Source organism: Crocodylus siamensis, chromosome 4 (genome assembly GCF_052110815.1).
Source record: "Crocodylus siamensis isolate JL-2025a chromosome 4, ASM5211081v1, whole genome shotgun sequence".
In the NCBI taxonomy this organism is placed as follows: domain Eukaryota; kingdom Metazoa; phylum Chordata; order Crocodylia; family Crocodylidae; genus Crocodylus; species Crocodylus siamensis.
The window spans coordinates 230112764-230128016 of NC_143398.1; the positions used below are offsets into that span (position 1 = coordinate 230112764).

Genomic DNA, 15253 nt, shown 5'->3' on the forward strand with positions numbered 1-15253 from the left:
AAGCCTGAAGGCCAGATTTCTGCCCCGAAGACATTTACATGGTAAATCAGACAGTATTTATATGTCACAAGGATTGGTGCCAAACTAAAAAAACAGGTAAACATAATAGCTAAAGCATGTGCAGAACTCAGCTGGAGATGAATCAGCATTAAAAATATGGCTATTATGCAAAATAAATAAATATATTGCAATTCCACCTCCCACCCCCATCAGTCTACAGCAGTACTCTGAGAGTACAAATATCCTCCTGATCTGGCCATCTATTTAATCATCATCTTTCTCAATTACAACATCAGAGCCACCATCCTTCCAGAGCTGCATAAGACTCCCTTTGGAACATCTGTATGACTCTTCTTTAAGAATCAGAAGAGTAGTTTTTTTCCATGATTTAATTCATTTCATCTCACATCTATTTCTATTGTGACTTCTCATCTCACATCTATTTCTATTGTGACTTCCTTTATAGCATAGGATCAGCTATAAAACTCTAGTTCTTTTGAATTAAAATGACATAATGATTTTACAAATGCATAGATGTTACAGCCATTAGGTACAATATATATTGTAAGCCTTACAGACTCCGCAGCTATCAGGAAAACAGAATCAAAGAGTCATCTCACAGGAACAAAGGATTAGAAGGGACATCTTGGGTCATCAAATCCAGTTCCCATTATTCCAGGTATCATCTCATATAATCCCTTTCACAAATAATAAAATTAGTTAAGCTAGGAAGTCCAATCCCATTGTACTGTTCTATGATTCTTGCCCCCTACTGCTATGGGGAGGCTGCTCCAGATTCTCTCTCATTTCCAGCCTATCATGGTCAGTTTATGCCCATACATTCTTGTACCAATGTTGGCTTTTAGCTTACATAGACCTCCCTCTGTGCTGCCCTCACCAATGTTTTTATAGATAGTAACTATGCAAGGGCAGATCCAGCAGAGATGCGGCAATGTTGTCACACCCCTCCTTCGGGTGAGTATCGCTGATGTTCACCCTCTCCCTTGCCTGCCCTGCGTTCTTCCCCTGCTGAATTCAGTGGCAGGGAAAAAAGAGGGGACAAGCAGTGGTGGCATTCATGCTCCAGTCTGTGGAGCTGCATGAAATCAGTGGCTCCAGCAAAAGCCAGCACTGACCAGATAATGAGCTCATAGAGCTCCCTGAGCACATCGAGCTCTGACAGCAGTCCGTGCTTACCAAGTGACGAGCTCAGAGCTCACTGCATGTGTGTGCAACACAGCAAAGCAGGAGAATAGCTGCAGCCCCTTGCCCCACTCCTGGATTCGCTGCTGTAACTGTATCCACTCTTCATTTTGCCAAGCTTGTTTAGCTTTGTCTTGCAAAAACAACACGCTATTGTCTGATTGCCCCAGTAGCTCTTCTCTTCCCCTGTTCCACTTCAGAAATCATCTTTCTTGAACAAAAGTGACTAGAATGATACCCGGTATTCCAGAGCTCTTGCTAGTGTCTTTTAGAAGGCCATTAATACTGCCTGATCTCTACTGGAAATATGTTCTGATCCATCCTAAAATCACGTTCGCATAATCAGCCTGCAATTGACAGGTCTTTCTTCTCCTTGGTCACTTCCAGCTGAGGCTCATACCTCTTGTAAGAGAAATTATTGCTATTACTCCCTACTTGTGTGACCTTGCACTCCTCCTATAGCATTTCATCCCACTTCCATTTTTCCAGGCCTCAGGGTCATAAACTCTTGATTCTCTCCTGTCTGGACAGCGCCTCCCAGTATAATGAACATGCTATATTTTTTGTGTCGAGGTCACCAATGAAAAGATTAAATAAAATCAGTCCCAAGTTCAGTCCTTGAGGAATTCTATTAACAACCTCCTTTCAGGCATTCCCTTTTCAAACCTACCTATTATGATTTGCCTAGCAAGTTTATTATTCATTTTCCAGTTCTTCTACTAATCCTCGTTTCTCCAGGTGCTTTTCCAGATAGATTAGATCTACCATATATTCCATGCCTAGACCATCAGTTATCTTTTTAAAGGGAGATCTAATGCTAATCTAGCATGATCTTCCTTTGAAAAACCCATGTAACATTTTATCCCATTTTTCACATATTTCTGTGTGCTTAATTGTTCTTTCCTCCAAGTTCAATTGGAAAGCCTTGCATACAATCAAGACTGGAGGATGTGTAATTGCCTGCTTCTTCCCCACTTTTTACACCTAGGTATTACATTTATTATTCTCCTAATCATAAAATAAAATCCCAACTTGGAAGTAAATATCATTGCCAACAGACTTATGATTGTATGCACTAGTTCTTTCTGAATTTTGGTATGGAGATTACTGAGTCCTTCAAGCACTTCAACTATCTGAGTTTTGTTTCCTTCTTGGATGTGGTATTTTTGTTTTCAGTCTCTTGTTCCCATTAGACACCCTGCCTTTCTTCCCATATGCAACATTATCATTATTGAAAATGGGGGGAAATTGTTTAGTCTCTATTTCTTGAGCTACATGAGAACACCCTGCAGCTGAACTACTGTTAGGACTTCAGCTCTTTGCATCCCAGTCACTTAAAAGTAACAATCAGAAATACTTGAGCAGATTAGACATTTCTTTTACTGGAAGATCCTAATACATCCCGAACATGCAGCCAGACACAAAAGCAAGTTTCTGTGTCCCCAAGTTTATGCATAAACATATCGGAAATGAAGCCATAGGATTACTTACTTCCTATCTTCAGCAACCTCAAAAAATGGAAAGTACTTTTTAAAATTCAGTAGAATGCTAACATACCTACACATTCATTTAACAAAGTGGAATTTAGTTTCTGTTTCAAACCACACCCTGTCTGCCTTTCCCAAAAGTCTTTCTTATGGTGGATTAATTGTTACTGAGGCAACTGTGCCATCAACATCTTTGCTTAAAACAAACTTTTACTTCACAGAGCTACCAAACCGCAAAAAAACCGTTGAAAACTTAAAACCACAACGCATAGAAACACACTGAGTCCTCTGATTACCTAACACAACTAAATGCAGTTAACATGGCACCAGGCCAAATGTTCTGAACAACACCCCAAGGAAAAATGAGAGGAAGTCTCCATGGTTACAATGACCCTTACTGAGGGATTCTTGCTAGAAAGAGACAGGTAGAAACCTTTTAGCAGGGTCTTCAGATGCAGCAAACAATTCTTCCTGTTTTTATATGCTCTATGTTAAAAAACAAAAAGAAGACGAAAACATCACTGAGCACATGGTGTCCTGAACACAGACTGTACCCTAGAAATATTTTTAGAAGACCCACCGCAGTATGTTTTTACCACTTTCACTTATCAATGTACACATGATCTCAGTACGTACTTCTTCTATACGTAGTCTAGAGCTCCCAGAATAACAACTGAAGAAGACAGCTTCAATATCAAAGAGCAGCTTCAAGGTCTGAAGCCCGTCTTCTTGTGATTGGTCCCAGTGAACCGATGCAAAGAACACAGTATCCTAAACTACCATTTGTGGGGGGGGAAGCACCACTGACAAGCACTTTCCCTGTGCCACCACTAGGAAAAGCAGCAGCAGTGGCTGGGTCCTGGTATCTGCCTACTGCACACCTGCCCCACATCTCACCTGAACTGAGTCAGTGTGTCTGCCAAAGCCTCATATCCATGGACGCGACCAGATGGCTCCCTGGGCCACGTCTGCCAACCCCTGATATAGTTGGTCCACTAAAAGATATCACAAATATACATTTCCTGGGCAACACTGCAACCATTTTAGAACTGAATTCTCTGTATATATCCAATGTTCTTTCTTGTGCAAATAGACATAAATAGATACTTAATGATCTACAGTTTCATAGGATGCGTATCCCTTCTTTTGTATTTAAGTATTCTCTCCATCTTTCCCTGATTTGTTCAGGAAATCTTCCTGCTTTTGTTAAAATTAGGTCATCCAATCATTAAAAAAGAAGCAGTCATTAAAAAGTGATTTAAGCAACCAGGTACATGGACCAAGCAAAGAACCTACACATAAAACTTTCAAGGATGCACTTACAGCAAAGAGCTCACAGATCCTCAAAGGCTCATATACATTTGTAAAAATTAGTACTCAATCTACTATGAAGTATAACAGCGTGTGAAGACCATTGCCATTCATAAACAGAAAACATTGCTACAAATAGGTCTACAGCTCTGTATCAGCATCCTGACCTCTGACAGATAAGCACATGGATTCCCAATCCTATTTCTGTATGCACTGTCATCTGAACTAAGTTTTGTTGATAGAAGCTTTAAGTCTTCGGGGCTATCAGCATTCATGGGGAAATTTTTGTTCTAGAAGAGGTAAACTATATTTTCAAGAGTGATCCCCAAAGCATCGATTACCATTGCCTTCACTTTGACCTAAATAATTAGCCAACTAACAAGCTGGAATACATGAAGGATAAGAATATTGGTGCTGCTATAAGGAAAATGTAGCTGCAAAATGTGTGTCCCCTAGCCCACCAGAATGGAAAAAAGTAGGCCACTGGCCTAAAATTATGCAATGACTATACAGGCCAATCTTACTTCTAAGCATTAAAACTGTTTGGAATCCTGCAATAAGTGAATATTCTTTTTGGAAAGGCTGGGAAGATGCAGTGCATAAAATGAACCAGGTATCTAGCAAAATTTGAAACATACAGCACTGAACTCAACTGACCTTCCCTGTCCTAGCTTAAAAAACAATTTCAACACCAGCTTGAGAGGAAGCAGCAGACAGGCACTATGCCTAGCAAACAGATTCAAGCATAACCGTTTTTGTAGCAAAACACTCAATTTATGTCTGCTTATAAAGGTGGTTTTGGAAAGAATGCAGACATCTACAATATCCTATAGCATCAGAAACATGGTCACTCCTTTTTCCTTTCGTGTGAGTTTTTTTTATGGTTATATCAGTGGAACTTGGCTAGATACTGATGTATTTCAAATTAAGTCAGTATCTACATATAAGCATTTCTCTAAAAGACTGCTGGAATTAAGCTGAACCACTGCTGGACCTTAGATTGGTAGACTGAGTAGAGTTAAAAAAAAACAAGAGCTCTACTCCTCTCTCTGCTTTCAGTGCCATTCCTAATAGTCAACACAAAGCATTTTTTTCATGTAAGCCAAATAGGGTAAATTAATAAGTGAATGCATGATGACCAGGGATCCCGGTTTTCCGTTTCCCATGGAAAAATAGGAAAAAATGAGGATTTTAACAGAGAAACGCGGATTTTCCACTTTTGCAAAGAGCTCTCTGCAGGCTGGCAGAGTTCCAACCTGCAAGTGGCTGGGGGGGAGCAGGAAGAGGCTGGTTGGGCAGGGGGTGCCATGTGCATGTGCAGTCTCACACACGCATGTGGTTGCCAGGGAGCCGGGAGAGCAGGTCCCGCAGGTAAGTCTGGGGGGGGGGGAGGGGATTGAGACCCCCATAGAGAGGGAAGGAGTTGGGCAGGGCTGGGGCTGGAGCTGCTGCCCAGCCAGGGTGATGCGTGGAGCTTGCATGGCTCCTCTGTGGGGCAGCAAGGGACTCATCCATGGGGCAGGGGGGCTGGTTCCCTGCCACTCCACACACTCCTGTGAGGGCAGGGGGAGCACAAGCCCCCTAGATCTGTATGTGCGGGGGAAGAGGATGCCTGCCATGGGCTCAGATTCCCCACCCTGCTGTCCTCTCCCCAGAGTTTCCACAGCTCAGTGGGTAGGACCTGGCACCCAGCAGGCAGGACCTGGCATGGCAGGGAACAGCAGGGCCAAGCAGGGAAGCCCCTTGCCGCTGCAAGCCCTGTGCCACACTGGCGAGGTGCCCCCTGCCCACCTGGCAGCAGTGAGGGACGCAACCCCACACCGCCGTCCCTGCTGCTGCCAGATGAACAAGGGATGCCTCACCAGGGCGGTGCAGGACTTGCAGGGGCAAGGAGTTTCTCCGCTAGGCCCTGCTCCACCCTACCATGCTGGGTCCTGCCCAGTGAGCTGTGGAGGCCCCAGGGAGAGGGAGCAGGGTGGGGAGCCTGACCCCACAGTGGGCAGTCCCCCACCCCCGCCCAGGTTCCACTCTAGCCATGCTGCCCATAGGGGATGGGGAGCTGGGCTCCATGCTCCGCTCCACCACCTCCCACAGGCAGCAGCCAGGGCTCAAGAGCTGCTGTGGGGGCAGGGGGCTGTGGACCTGGGTCCCTGGCTCTGTAGCCCTGGCAGCTGGGGGCCCCCACTGGCAGGGCTAAGGGGTGGGGAAGCTGTAGGTGCATTGTGAGGGGCACCAGCAGGGCCAGGGGGCTGTGGGTGGGGAGTGAGAGGCACTGGTAGGGCTGGGGCAATGTGGCTTGGGAGTGAGGAGACTGGACCTGTGCCCTCATGAGCAAAAGGGGCAGGGGAGCTCTGATTTTCCTTAAAAAAAAAAAACCCAAAATCAAATACCACCATTTATAGGTACTTCATATTTAATTTTTATAGTGATTGAGGCACTGGTAGGCTTCCAAATTGCTTTAAAATTGTAAATAAATCAATAAAATATTGTTTTCAATTGATACCTATATATTTAGTAGCGTTTCATTTTGATCACAGATTCTGGGTTTTTAAATCAGAGAGTTTGCAATTTTTAAACAGAGAAAACCAGGATCCCTGATGATGACTTGTGCATCTTTGGGCACATGTTGCATTGACAGTCATAGGGATACACAGACAGTGTTGGTTTCTTTCCCTGTCTAGATGGGAACAAACTATCATTATGTCCTCACACTGTTTTAAGCTCCCCAGTTTTATAGGGAAGACCAAACTGTATTCTACGCACTATATATAAACGTAGAAACTATATTTATATATAGTAGAATATATTATGAAAGATGGATATTTGCATATTGCCAGCCTAGACCATAGAAGCAAATGTAGTTCTTATTAACCCAAACTGAACTGCCCTGCAGGACTGCAGTGGAGCTTTACAGTACAATGCTAAACAACGAGGAAAATCTCTTTTAGCAAAACATAAGTGTATCAGAATGATGGAAGAGTCAAACCCCGGCTTGAGTTAGGGTGAGGTAATGATTTATAACATAGGTAATAAACCCAAATCTTACTTGTCTTCATAACCCTGATCTGATTGCAGTTCTGGAAGAAGCCAGAAAAAATGCCTCCTGGAGTGCCCTGCAATATAATCATCAAAGATAAAACCTTCAGCTTCAATGACATGCAAATGAAAACATGTTTTTAAAAGGATTAACAAAGTTGTTCAAAGAGTCTTCAGAGTCAATCCACCCAACTCTGCTTCCAAACAAACAATAAACCATCCACATGCAAGCAGATTTTCCTACCCATCGACACCACCAAAGGGAAAAAAGATCAGAACTTTAATGAGTTTAATCTCCTTTGAGTTTGGGCTGATCAGTGTCACCAATAATATCAACAGGGTCTAAAATAACTACTTTCCATCTTCAAAGGGCCTTCCAAACATCAAACAATTAGTCCCTACAACACTCCTCCAAGGTAGGCAAGTAAGCACTGTTACCCACATTTTACAGCTGAGTGAACACAGCAGAGAGGTTAAGTGATTTGCTTTAGGCTACAGATGGAGATGGGATTAGAGCACAAACAATATGCGTATTATTAGATCATGATTATGATTAAATAATATGAGTATTATTATTAGGCTCATCTTTTCTGCACAGACCATTAAGAGCTTAACCCAGTGGAGGTCCAGGCAAGGAATACTTGAAGGAAACCTAAATTAATTACCATCATGCACACACTGGGCCAATTTCAGCCCTCTCAAAGGCAGGAAGCAACTAGGTGTACCCCCTTACACCACGGATGTCATATTCTGTTGTCTTTTAAGGATGCTAAAGCTTTTACTTCAATTTGCTCCGTAAGAAACAGTTGAACATCACGCCTTTGCACAGTGTTATTATTATGGCACATGATACGACCCCAACTGAAACAAATGTTTTGCCTTCTTTGCATTTCCTGTTGTTTTGTTTGTTAGGCTCCCAAACAAGTAACTATAGGAAGAATTATGGGAGGGGGGACACATCTACACATAGTATTAATCCACAGTAGTTACTGCATATTAAAAAGGAGCAGTAAATTGCCCTCGGAGAAAGGGACTACACGTGCACTGGCTTGAAAGAAAATTTGCTCCTAACTGGAGCAGATGAGATCAGGGATGTTTCTGCCCCCCTGCCCTGCTCTGCCCCCATTACAACAGCCAGCCTCTTCTCTTGGAGTTGCTGTTCCTTAACACCCGATCCCTCTCCTTTTTATAAGAAACTATCCTTTCTTCACCAAACTTCTTCCCAAACATAAACAATAATTCTGGGCAGGTTTCCTGCCTTTTTTTTTTTTAAGTACACTTTGTATTTTTTCTACCTCGAAGCCTATTTTATAAAACCCTAAAATATACTGGGTTTGTATATGCTTATGTGACTAGTTAAAATGCATCTATAATAAATGGCATAGTAATTTAGGCAGATTAATAGTGTATGTATATGTATGGATATATATTGAAGAGAGAGGTAGTTAGCTGTGTTAGTCTGAAGTCAGGCAGAATCAAGGGTAGATTTGCACAGTATAGACTAACTGATAGATGTATAGCATGAGTCTTTGAATTAATCAGCAAATGACAAAGTAAAGCTGGGTCTCATGGAGGATTATGCTATACATCTCTGCTTTAGTTAGTCTATAAAGTGCAATTCTACCCTGCCTTCTGCCTATATATTAAGAAACATATGTGAAGACAGCACTGTAGCACCTTACAAAATGAGGAGCAGTTAATTCACATAGCATGATACAGACTCTTACTATTTGTGTGCATTGTGGTGGCATCTACACAGCATAAATCAGGGATTAGCACCCATGTGTACTAGGTGCCCTACCCACAGAACTATATAATCAGCATTTCATTAGCTGCAACTTTATTTCCTGACATCATATTCAACTCCTTAAATGAGGCAAACCACACAATAATTAAATGTAAATTATTTTTCTACTCTGGCTGTCTGGAAACATGCTTTATAACAAGTTTTTCTACTAAATATATTGTATCAGGGACAATTTTACTCTTCATTGACAGACATAGATATTTCTTTTTAGCAGACAAAATCCATGTTAATGATTCACAACCTGAACAACTTGGTTGTTGGCACTATAGTTTAAAAATATGTAGGATTTCAGTTCCCAAAGTGCATGTTTTTATGAAACAAATGCACACTGTGTTGGGAGGGACCGGATTTCCACAGTAATTTTTTCATCAGAAAAACATTTAGTGCAGTACATAAGCTTGAAAATTGCTATTTGCTAGCACTGTCTCTTGAAGATTTGTAGCTCACTCATTGAATTACATGCTTCTTTTATCACTTTGGAAATCATTAACTCACACACTGCAGTCCCCCTTACAACAAAAGAAGTTTTCACGTACATTTTCAGTAGGAGAAAGAAAAGCAACTATAGATACAACACATCTAGATCAGTGGTTCTCAACCTTTTTAGACTAGAGGTACCCCTCAATAGATGCAAGGCACCATTCAAAAAAATGCCAACTCCTGGTTTTCACTGTTTTTTTTAAGAAAATAATAGAGCAATTCTTCTGTTGCAATGAACTCAGAAAGACCCCAACAGGTTAGAATGTCCTCAACCCTATGGATTCCTATTTGAAATGTCTGGGTTTATCATGCAAATTGTTTGCCCGCCTAACAATGCTAATACTGCATGGTACCCTGTGACACCCTAGAAAGGGTATCAAGGCACACACACAGGGTGTCACAGCACCCTGGTTGAGAATCACTGATCTAGATTTATGCTGAATTCAGGGAGTCTGTACTTCAGTGCTATCCCATTTGGCCAATCTTCAGATATCCTACTACAGTAGTGCTCAACCTTTTTTCTCCAACTAGCTGGATGGGCACTGTCCCATCCATCTGCGGGCGGGATTGCACAGGTCTCAAGCTGGCACCGGGCCCAGCATGGTGAGCACCATCCAGCAATGCAGAGGGGGATGCAGGGCAACCCAGCTGTAACCCAGCCCTGCAGGGAAAGGGAGCATGGCTTGGCCCCATGGGGAAAAAGCGGGTGTGGTTCGCCCCCATGGAGGGGAGCACAGGAGAGGGGGGGCTTGGCCTCAATCTGGCCCTAAGGGAAAAAGAGGGCATGGCTTGGCCCCGGGACAGGGGGAAGGGGATGTGTCCCAGCTCTGGAGGGAGGGAAGTGTGCATAACCTGGCCCTAACCCAGTCTGGGTTGGGGAAGGGGTATGCCTCAGCCCCTGATCCAGATGCAGGGCAAAGGGTGAGGCCTGGCTGAGACCAGCCATGCAGAGCTTGGGGTTTGGGAATTTGGTGAAGGGAGGATGACTTTATAAATGGATACTGCTCCCCTGGCACCAAATTTCCTGCCCCATTGGGGGCCCTGCATGCCAGATGCAATGGGTCTGCAGGCTGCATCTAGCCCATGGGCCAAAGATTGAGCACACTTGTCCTGCATAATCTGTGCATGGTATCAGAATTCAAAACCACAGTTCCAGGAACTAGGACATCCCTCAACCCCAGCCTTCTTATATATGTCTTAGTGCAACTTAGTGCCATTCATTCAATTATTTCAATAAACCACTTCCCACTTCTCACCCTGACCCTAAACCTCCATAACAAACTGAAATAGTAATAGCAGCATAAATTCACTTTAATCTAGCAAAGGGAACAATAGCAGAGCTAAAATGGGCTTCAACTCAAATTAGCAACACAAATACATCATAAACCCACTACAAACATGCTGCAGAGCAGTAAGGGGTCAATTTTTTCTGCATGCCACAAACTAGCCCCATAACCTTGCCAAAGGCCACTCCAATCTCCCTCCTTTGCCCAATTTGCTGCTCTGCTTTTCACTCCGTACTCTGTTCTCCCTGCCCAATCTCCTGGTCTGCTTTCTGCTTCCCGCCCTGTACTCCCTGCCTAATCTCCGCCTTTACCTTCTGCTTCCTGCTCTACCTGCTGTTGTGCTGCCTGTCTCCTCCCTCATCTGTTCCCAACCACACAAAGAAGCTGCCCATCTGCTGCCTACCACTTGTACTGCAGGCTAGCCACCACTGCTTTTGAGTCTGTAATCCCACATCTGCATTGCTATTGTTGTTCATTCACCCTAGTACATGTATGCCAATCCACACGTCTACACCTTCATTTTTCTGGGTAGACAAACTATAGTTTTCTAATACATCCAGTACGCCTTTCCTATTAACTACTACACTGGCCCTCAAACTTCTTATGTACTTAGTCTTAAAATCTGTGATACCCCTAAGGTCTTTTTCAGCTTGTCTGCAAGCCTGTTGGTCATAGTTTCAGCCCCAGGAGAGGAGGCAAAACATACTGTAGACGTACCAGGTAGACAGCTGGAGTCCAGACTGACCTTCCCCATCTTTCCCAGAACACAGCCTCCATCAAAACACACCTGTTAACACCCTAACTTCCGGCAACTCAGGGCCAGATTTTCCATACCGCTCCAGTACTGAGGCACCTAAATGAAGTGGCAACTTTTTGGCTGCTCGTGCTGAACTTTTCATTCAGTTTGGCCCACAGTCGACGCTTTCAACTTTGAACGGGGAGTAGGAGCCGCCTGGGCAGGTGGGAAGCCTTTGTATCAGTGGTGAGAGGTAGAGGGTGCATGGGGGGGGCACGTGCCCCCCCCCCCCCCCCCCGGCAGCCAGCGCTCCCCACTCAGGCGCCGGGCAGGGAGGAGGCCGGTGCCCCCCTGAGCATGCTGGCGAGGGGGTGGGGGCCCAGGAGAAGCACCCCTGGCACTCCCGGGTCCATGCGATCAGCCGCGGGGGGACCCTCCTGGATGCTGGGGGGGCAAGTGCCCCTCCAACTCGGGCGGCTGGTGCTTTGTATTTGATCGCGCAGCAGTGTCCGCCGCACTTCTGGCAATGTGGCCACCCCTCACAGGCGCTGCTTCCCTCCCGCCTGCCCCTCTCAGCCGTCGTCCCGCCCTAGCCCCTCGCGCGGGGAGGCCGCGCCCCCGCCGGCAGGTGCCCCAGCCCAGGCGGCCTGAACGCAGCCAGCCCTGCCCGTCTTACTCTGGGCCGGGCACGGGGCGGGGCGGGGCCGCGGGGCGGGGCGGGGCGGGGCGGGGCCGGCCGAGGCGATAAGAGCCGGGGCGGCGCGGGGCGCGCTCCGCAGGGCGCTGGGCGGCAGCATGGACCTGGACGGGCTGGACGGGGTGAGTGCGGCGGGCGGGGACGAGAGGGCGCGGGCGCCGGTGGGGCTCAGCCCGGCCCCGGCGGAGGCTGCGCGGAGGTGACCAACCGTCGCCCCCACCCACCCACGCACACGCACACACATCCATGCAGGCGCAGGGGCGGCACGTGGCCGGAGCCCGGGGGCGAGGCGGGAGTTTCCCGCCGGGAGCGTTAGAGGTTTCCCGCCGCGCCGCTTTCGCTACCTGTTTGCACGGGGCTGCTCGGCAGGGAGCCCCTGCCCGGGATCCTCCTCCCCTGCCGGGCTCCCGGCGCTGCAGATGCAGCCCGCAGCGGGCACAAGCGGGCTTGCTCACCGTGCCCGCGCCCAGAACGAGCGGGCGAAGCCCCGGCCCGGCCTGGCATCGCTGGGCGAGCGGCGGGAGACGGCCGCGGCTGAGGCATGTCGGCGTAACTCTCCCTAGAACAGGGGCGTGTAAGGGGCGCAAACAGAAACCAGGTGCTGCTCTGGGGCGTGCGGGGAAGGGGGGGCCGTGGTGGTTGGGAACCTCTGGACTGCATAGATGCCCCAGACATCAGGGCTGGAAGGGACCCCGGAGGATCATCGAGTCCAGCCCCCCGCCCCAGGGGCAGGAAGTCAGCAGGGGTCATAGGATCCCAGCAGGATAAAACTGGGACCCACTGGGCTTGGGCGATGCAGCAGGGCTCTCCCGTTCCTCACCCTCAGCGCTGAACCGTAGAGCAGAGGTTCTCAGGCTGGTCCGTGAGCTCCGTTTAGGTGGCCTGCAGAGAGGTTGCAGGACGATCGAGAATACCTGTGCTTGTAGGGTATTAAAATAGGAGTTGCGTGCTTTGATTTGTAGAACAGAAAAAAATGTAAGTGGTCCGCCGAGATCCTCAGCAATCTTTTCTACAAAAAAAAAAAAAAAAGTTTGAGAACCACTGCTCTAGAGAGTGATGACATGGTGGGGAAATGCAGTTATCCTTCATCACCATGGCTGTTTCCCAGGCACTTAATTCATTCTTCTATCCCCCTAGGGGTCAAAGCTTTACTTGGCTTCTCTGTATTGTGAAGTGTCTTGGATGAGCTAGAGCTAACAGCTGTTCTTTTTTTACTCTTATTATTGCAGTGGTCTTCTGGGGTCTCCTTTGAATTCCCCGATAATGGCACCGATGAGGTTGGTTCAGGTGAACTTGACCTTAAAGAGCCATGCTATTGGCAAGAAAATGCTGATTTCAACCGGATCTTTTTGCCAACCATCTACTCCATCATCTTCCTGACGGGAATCATTGGCAATGGATTGGTTATCGTTGTCATGGGCTACCAGAAGAAACTGAGAAGCATGACCGACAAGTACAGATTGCACCTGTCAGTGGCCGACCTTCTGTTTGTCATCACGTTGCCATTCTGGTCTGTGGATGCAGCCATAGGCTGGTACTTTGGGAAGTTCCTGTGCAAGGCCATACATGTCATTTACACAGTCAACCTGTACAGCAGCGTGCTGATTTTGGCCTTTATAAGCTTAGATCGTTACCTGGCTATAGTCCATGCTACCAATAGCCAAAGACCAAGAAAGCTGCTCGCTGAAAAAATAGTATATATAGGTGTATGGCTTCCAGCTCTGCTTTTGACGGTGCCTGATCTAATCTTTGCCAAAACTAGTGAAGTAGGAGAAAAGTACCTTTGTGACCGCATATATCCTCATGACAACTGGCTGATTTCTTTCAGATTTCAGCATATCTTGGTAGGACTTGTTCTGCCTGGTCTAATAATCCTGATTTGCTACTGTATTATCATTTCTAAGCTGTCACACTCAAAAGGTCACCAAAAGCGCAAAGCCTTGAAGACTACTGTCATTCTCATCCTTGCTTTCTTTGCTTGCTGGCTCCCTTACTACATTGGCATCAGCATTGACACCTTCATCTTGCTAGGGGTCTTCAGACCACGGTGCAGTTTTGAGACAATGGTAACCAAATGGATCTCGATTACAGAAGCCTTAGCATTTTTCCACTGTTGCTTGAATCCAATTCTTTATGCCTTCCTGGGTGCCAAATTCAAAACATCAGCGCAGAATGCTTTGACATCAGTTAGCAGAGGATCAAGCCTAAAAATCCTCCCAAAAGGCAAACGTGCGGGACATTCTTCTGTTTCTACAGAATCGGAGTCTTCAAGTTTCCATTCCAGCTAACGCTGTCTCCTTGCCAACATTTTACAATAAAGAACAATTTTAAAAAGAAGTTTCACAAGATTTCTGAAAAAACAAGACTGACTATAATGTACAGATTTATATACAGCTGGAGTTTTATATTGTTTCTTTTAGCTTCTGTGAATTTAATTGAGTTATTTATATAAACGCTTCCATATTGATGACAAAGTGTCTAGGCAGGACCTGTGGACAAGTGGTTAGTTCACAAAGTTTCAGTGCTTTTTCTGGTTGTATAGGTATGTGAACTAAACACTTCTAGGAGCGTAGTGAGTGACTGTTTAAAATGTGTAAAAATGTTTGATTGTTTGTATGTACATATTTTTGAGTTCTGCTGTTTAAAAATTCCTAAACTTGTGATTGATATTCCAGAATTTCTCCCTTTACTGTAAGCTGTTTGGTTTACAATAGTTTAATTCTGCTATAGACAATGGCACTTATAACCAAAGCCTTCTTTGTCATATGCTAGATATTTTTTTTCAGTTCTCCATATTAGTTTGGTTTGCACAACTCTGTTGTGCAAGGTTAATAAAAACATATGATACAAACAAAATTTGAGTGATACTTTCATTTAACCTTTCATTCAATTCACTTTTTTTATCTTATTACTGTGCTACTTTGATTTGCAGTTACTTAATGCCAGGGTAACATGTCTTTGAAACTAACATAGCTTGCCTGATATGCCTAGAGGAAAATACTAGGTTTCACATGGGTTGTTTGTCTATTGATGAGATGGACAATCTCAGAAATAGGCACTTGTGCTGCCTATGGCATTTAATCTGTCTGGATTTATTTGTTATCGCTTGTTATTTCCATGAGAGGACAAGTCCACTGCAGCCAACGTTCTCTTTGACAGGTCAACCCCACTTCAGTTTAACTGTTTTTGGTTAATAGACCCCAAGTTCTC

The 15253-nt window shown here is 45.5% G+C and overlaps 1 protein-coding gene across 2 annotated transcripts; it reads left to right on the plus strand.

The window, feature by feature from the left end:
- Positions 1 to 12072: 12072 nt before the first annotated feature.
- On the plus strand, positions 12073 to 14893 carry CXCR4 (C-X-C motif chemokine receptor 4). Of its 2 annotated transcripts, none has more exons than XM_090041264.1 (2): positions 12073 to 12165; positions 13273 to 14893. In XM_090041264.1, exons 1-2 carry the CDS (start codon positions 12142 to 12144, stop codon positions 14329 to 14331), a joined length of 1083 nt encoding a protein of 360 aa, XP_089897390.1. In that variant the 5' UTR covers positions 12073 to 12141; the 3' UTR covers positions 14332 to 14893. The 2 variants fall into 2 exon arrangements, with proteins under 2 accessions (XP_089897390.1, XP_089897391.1); XM_090041265.1 differs by lacking the exon at positions 12073 to 12165 and adding an exon at positions 12308 to 12641.
- Positions 14894 to 15253: the final 360 nt, after the last annotated feature.

Bases quoted from the DNA above. Each gene is read 5' to 3' on its own strand.
- CXCR4 (XM_090041264.1), top strand. From the start codon at position 12,142: ATGGACCTGGACGGGCTGGACGGG. The intron at 12,166-13,272 runs GTGAGTGCGGCG...TTATTATTGCAG, and splicing joins ACCTGGACGGGCTGGACGGG to TGGTCTTCTGGGGTCTCCTT.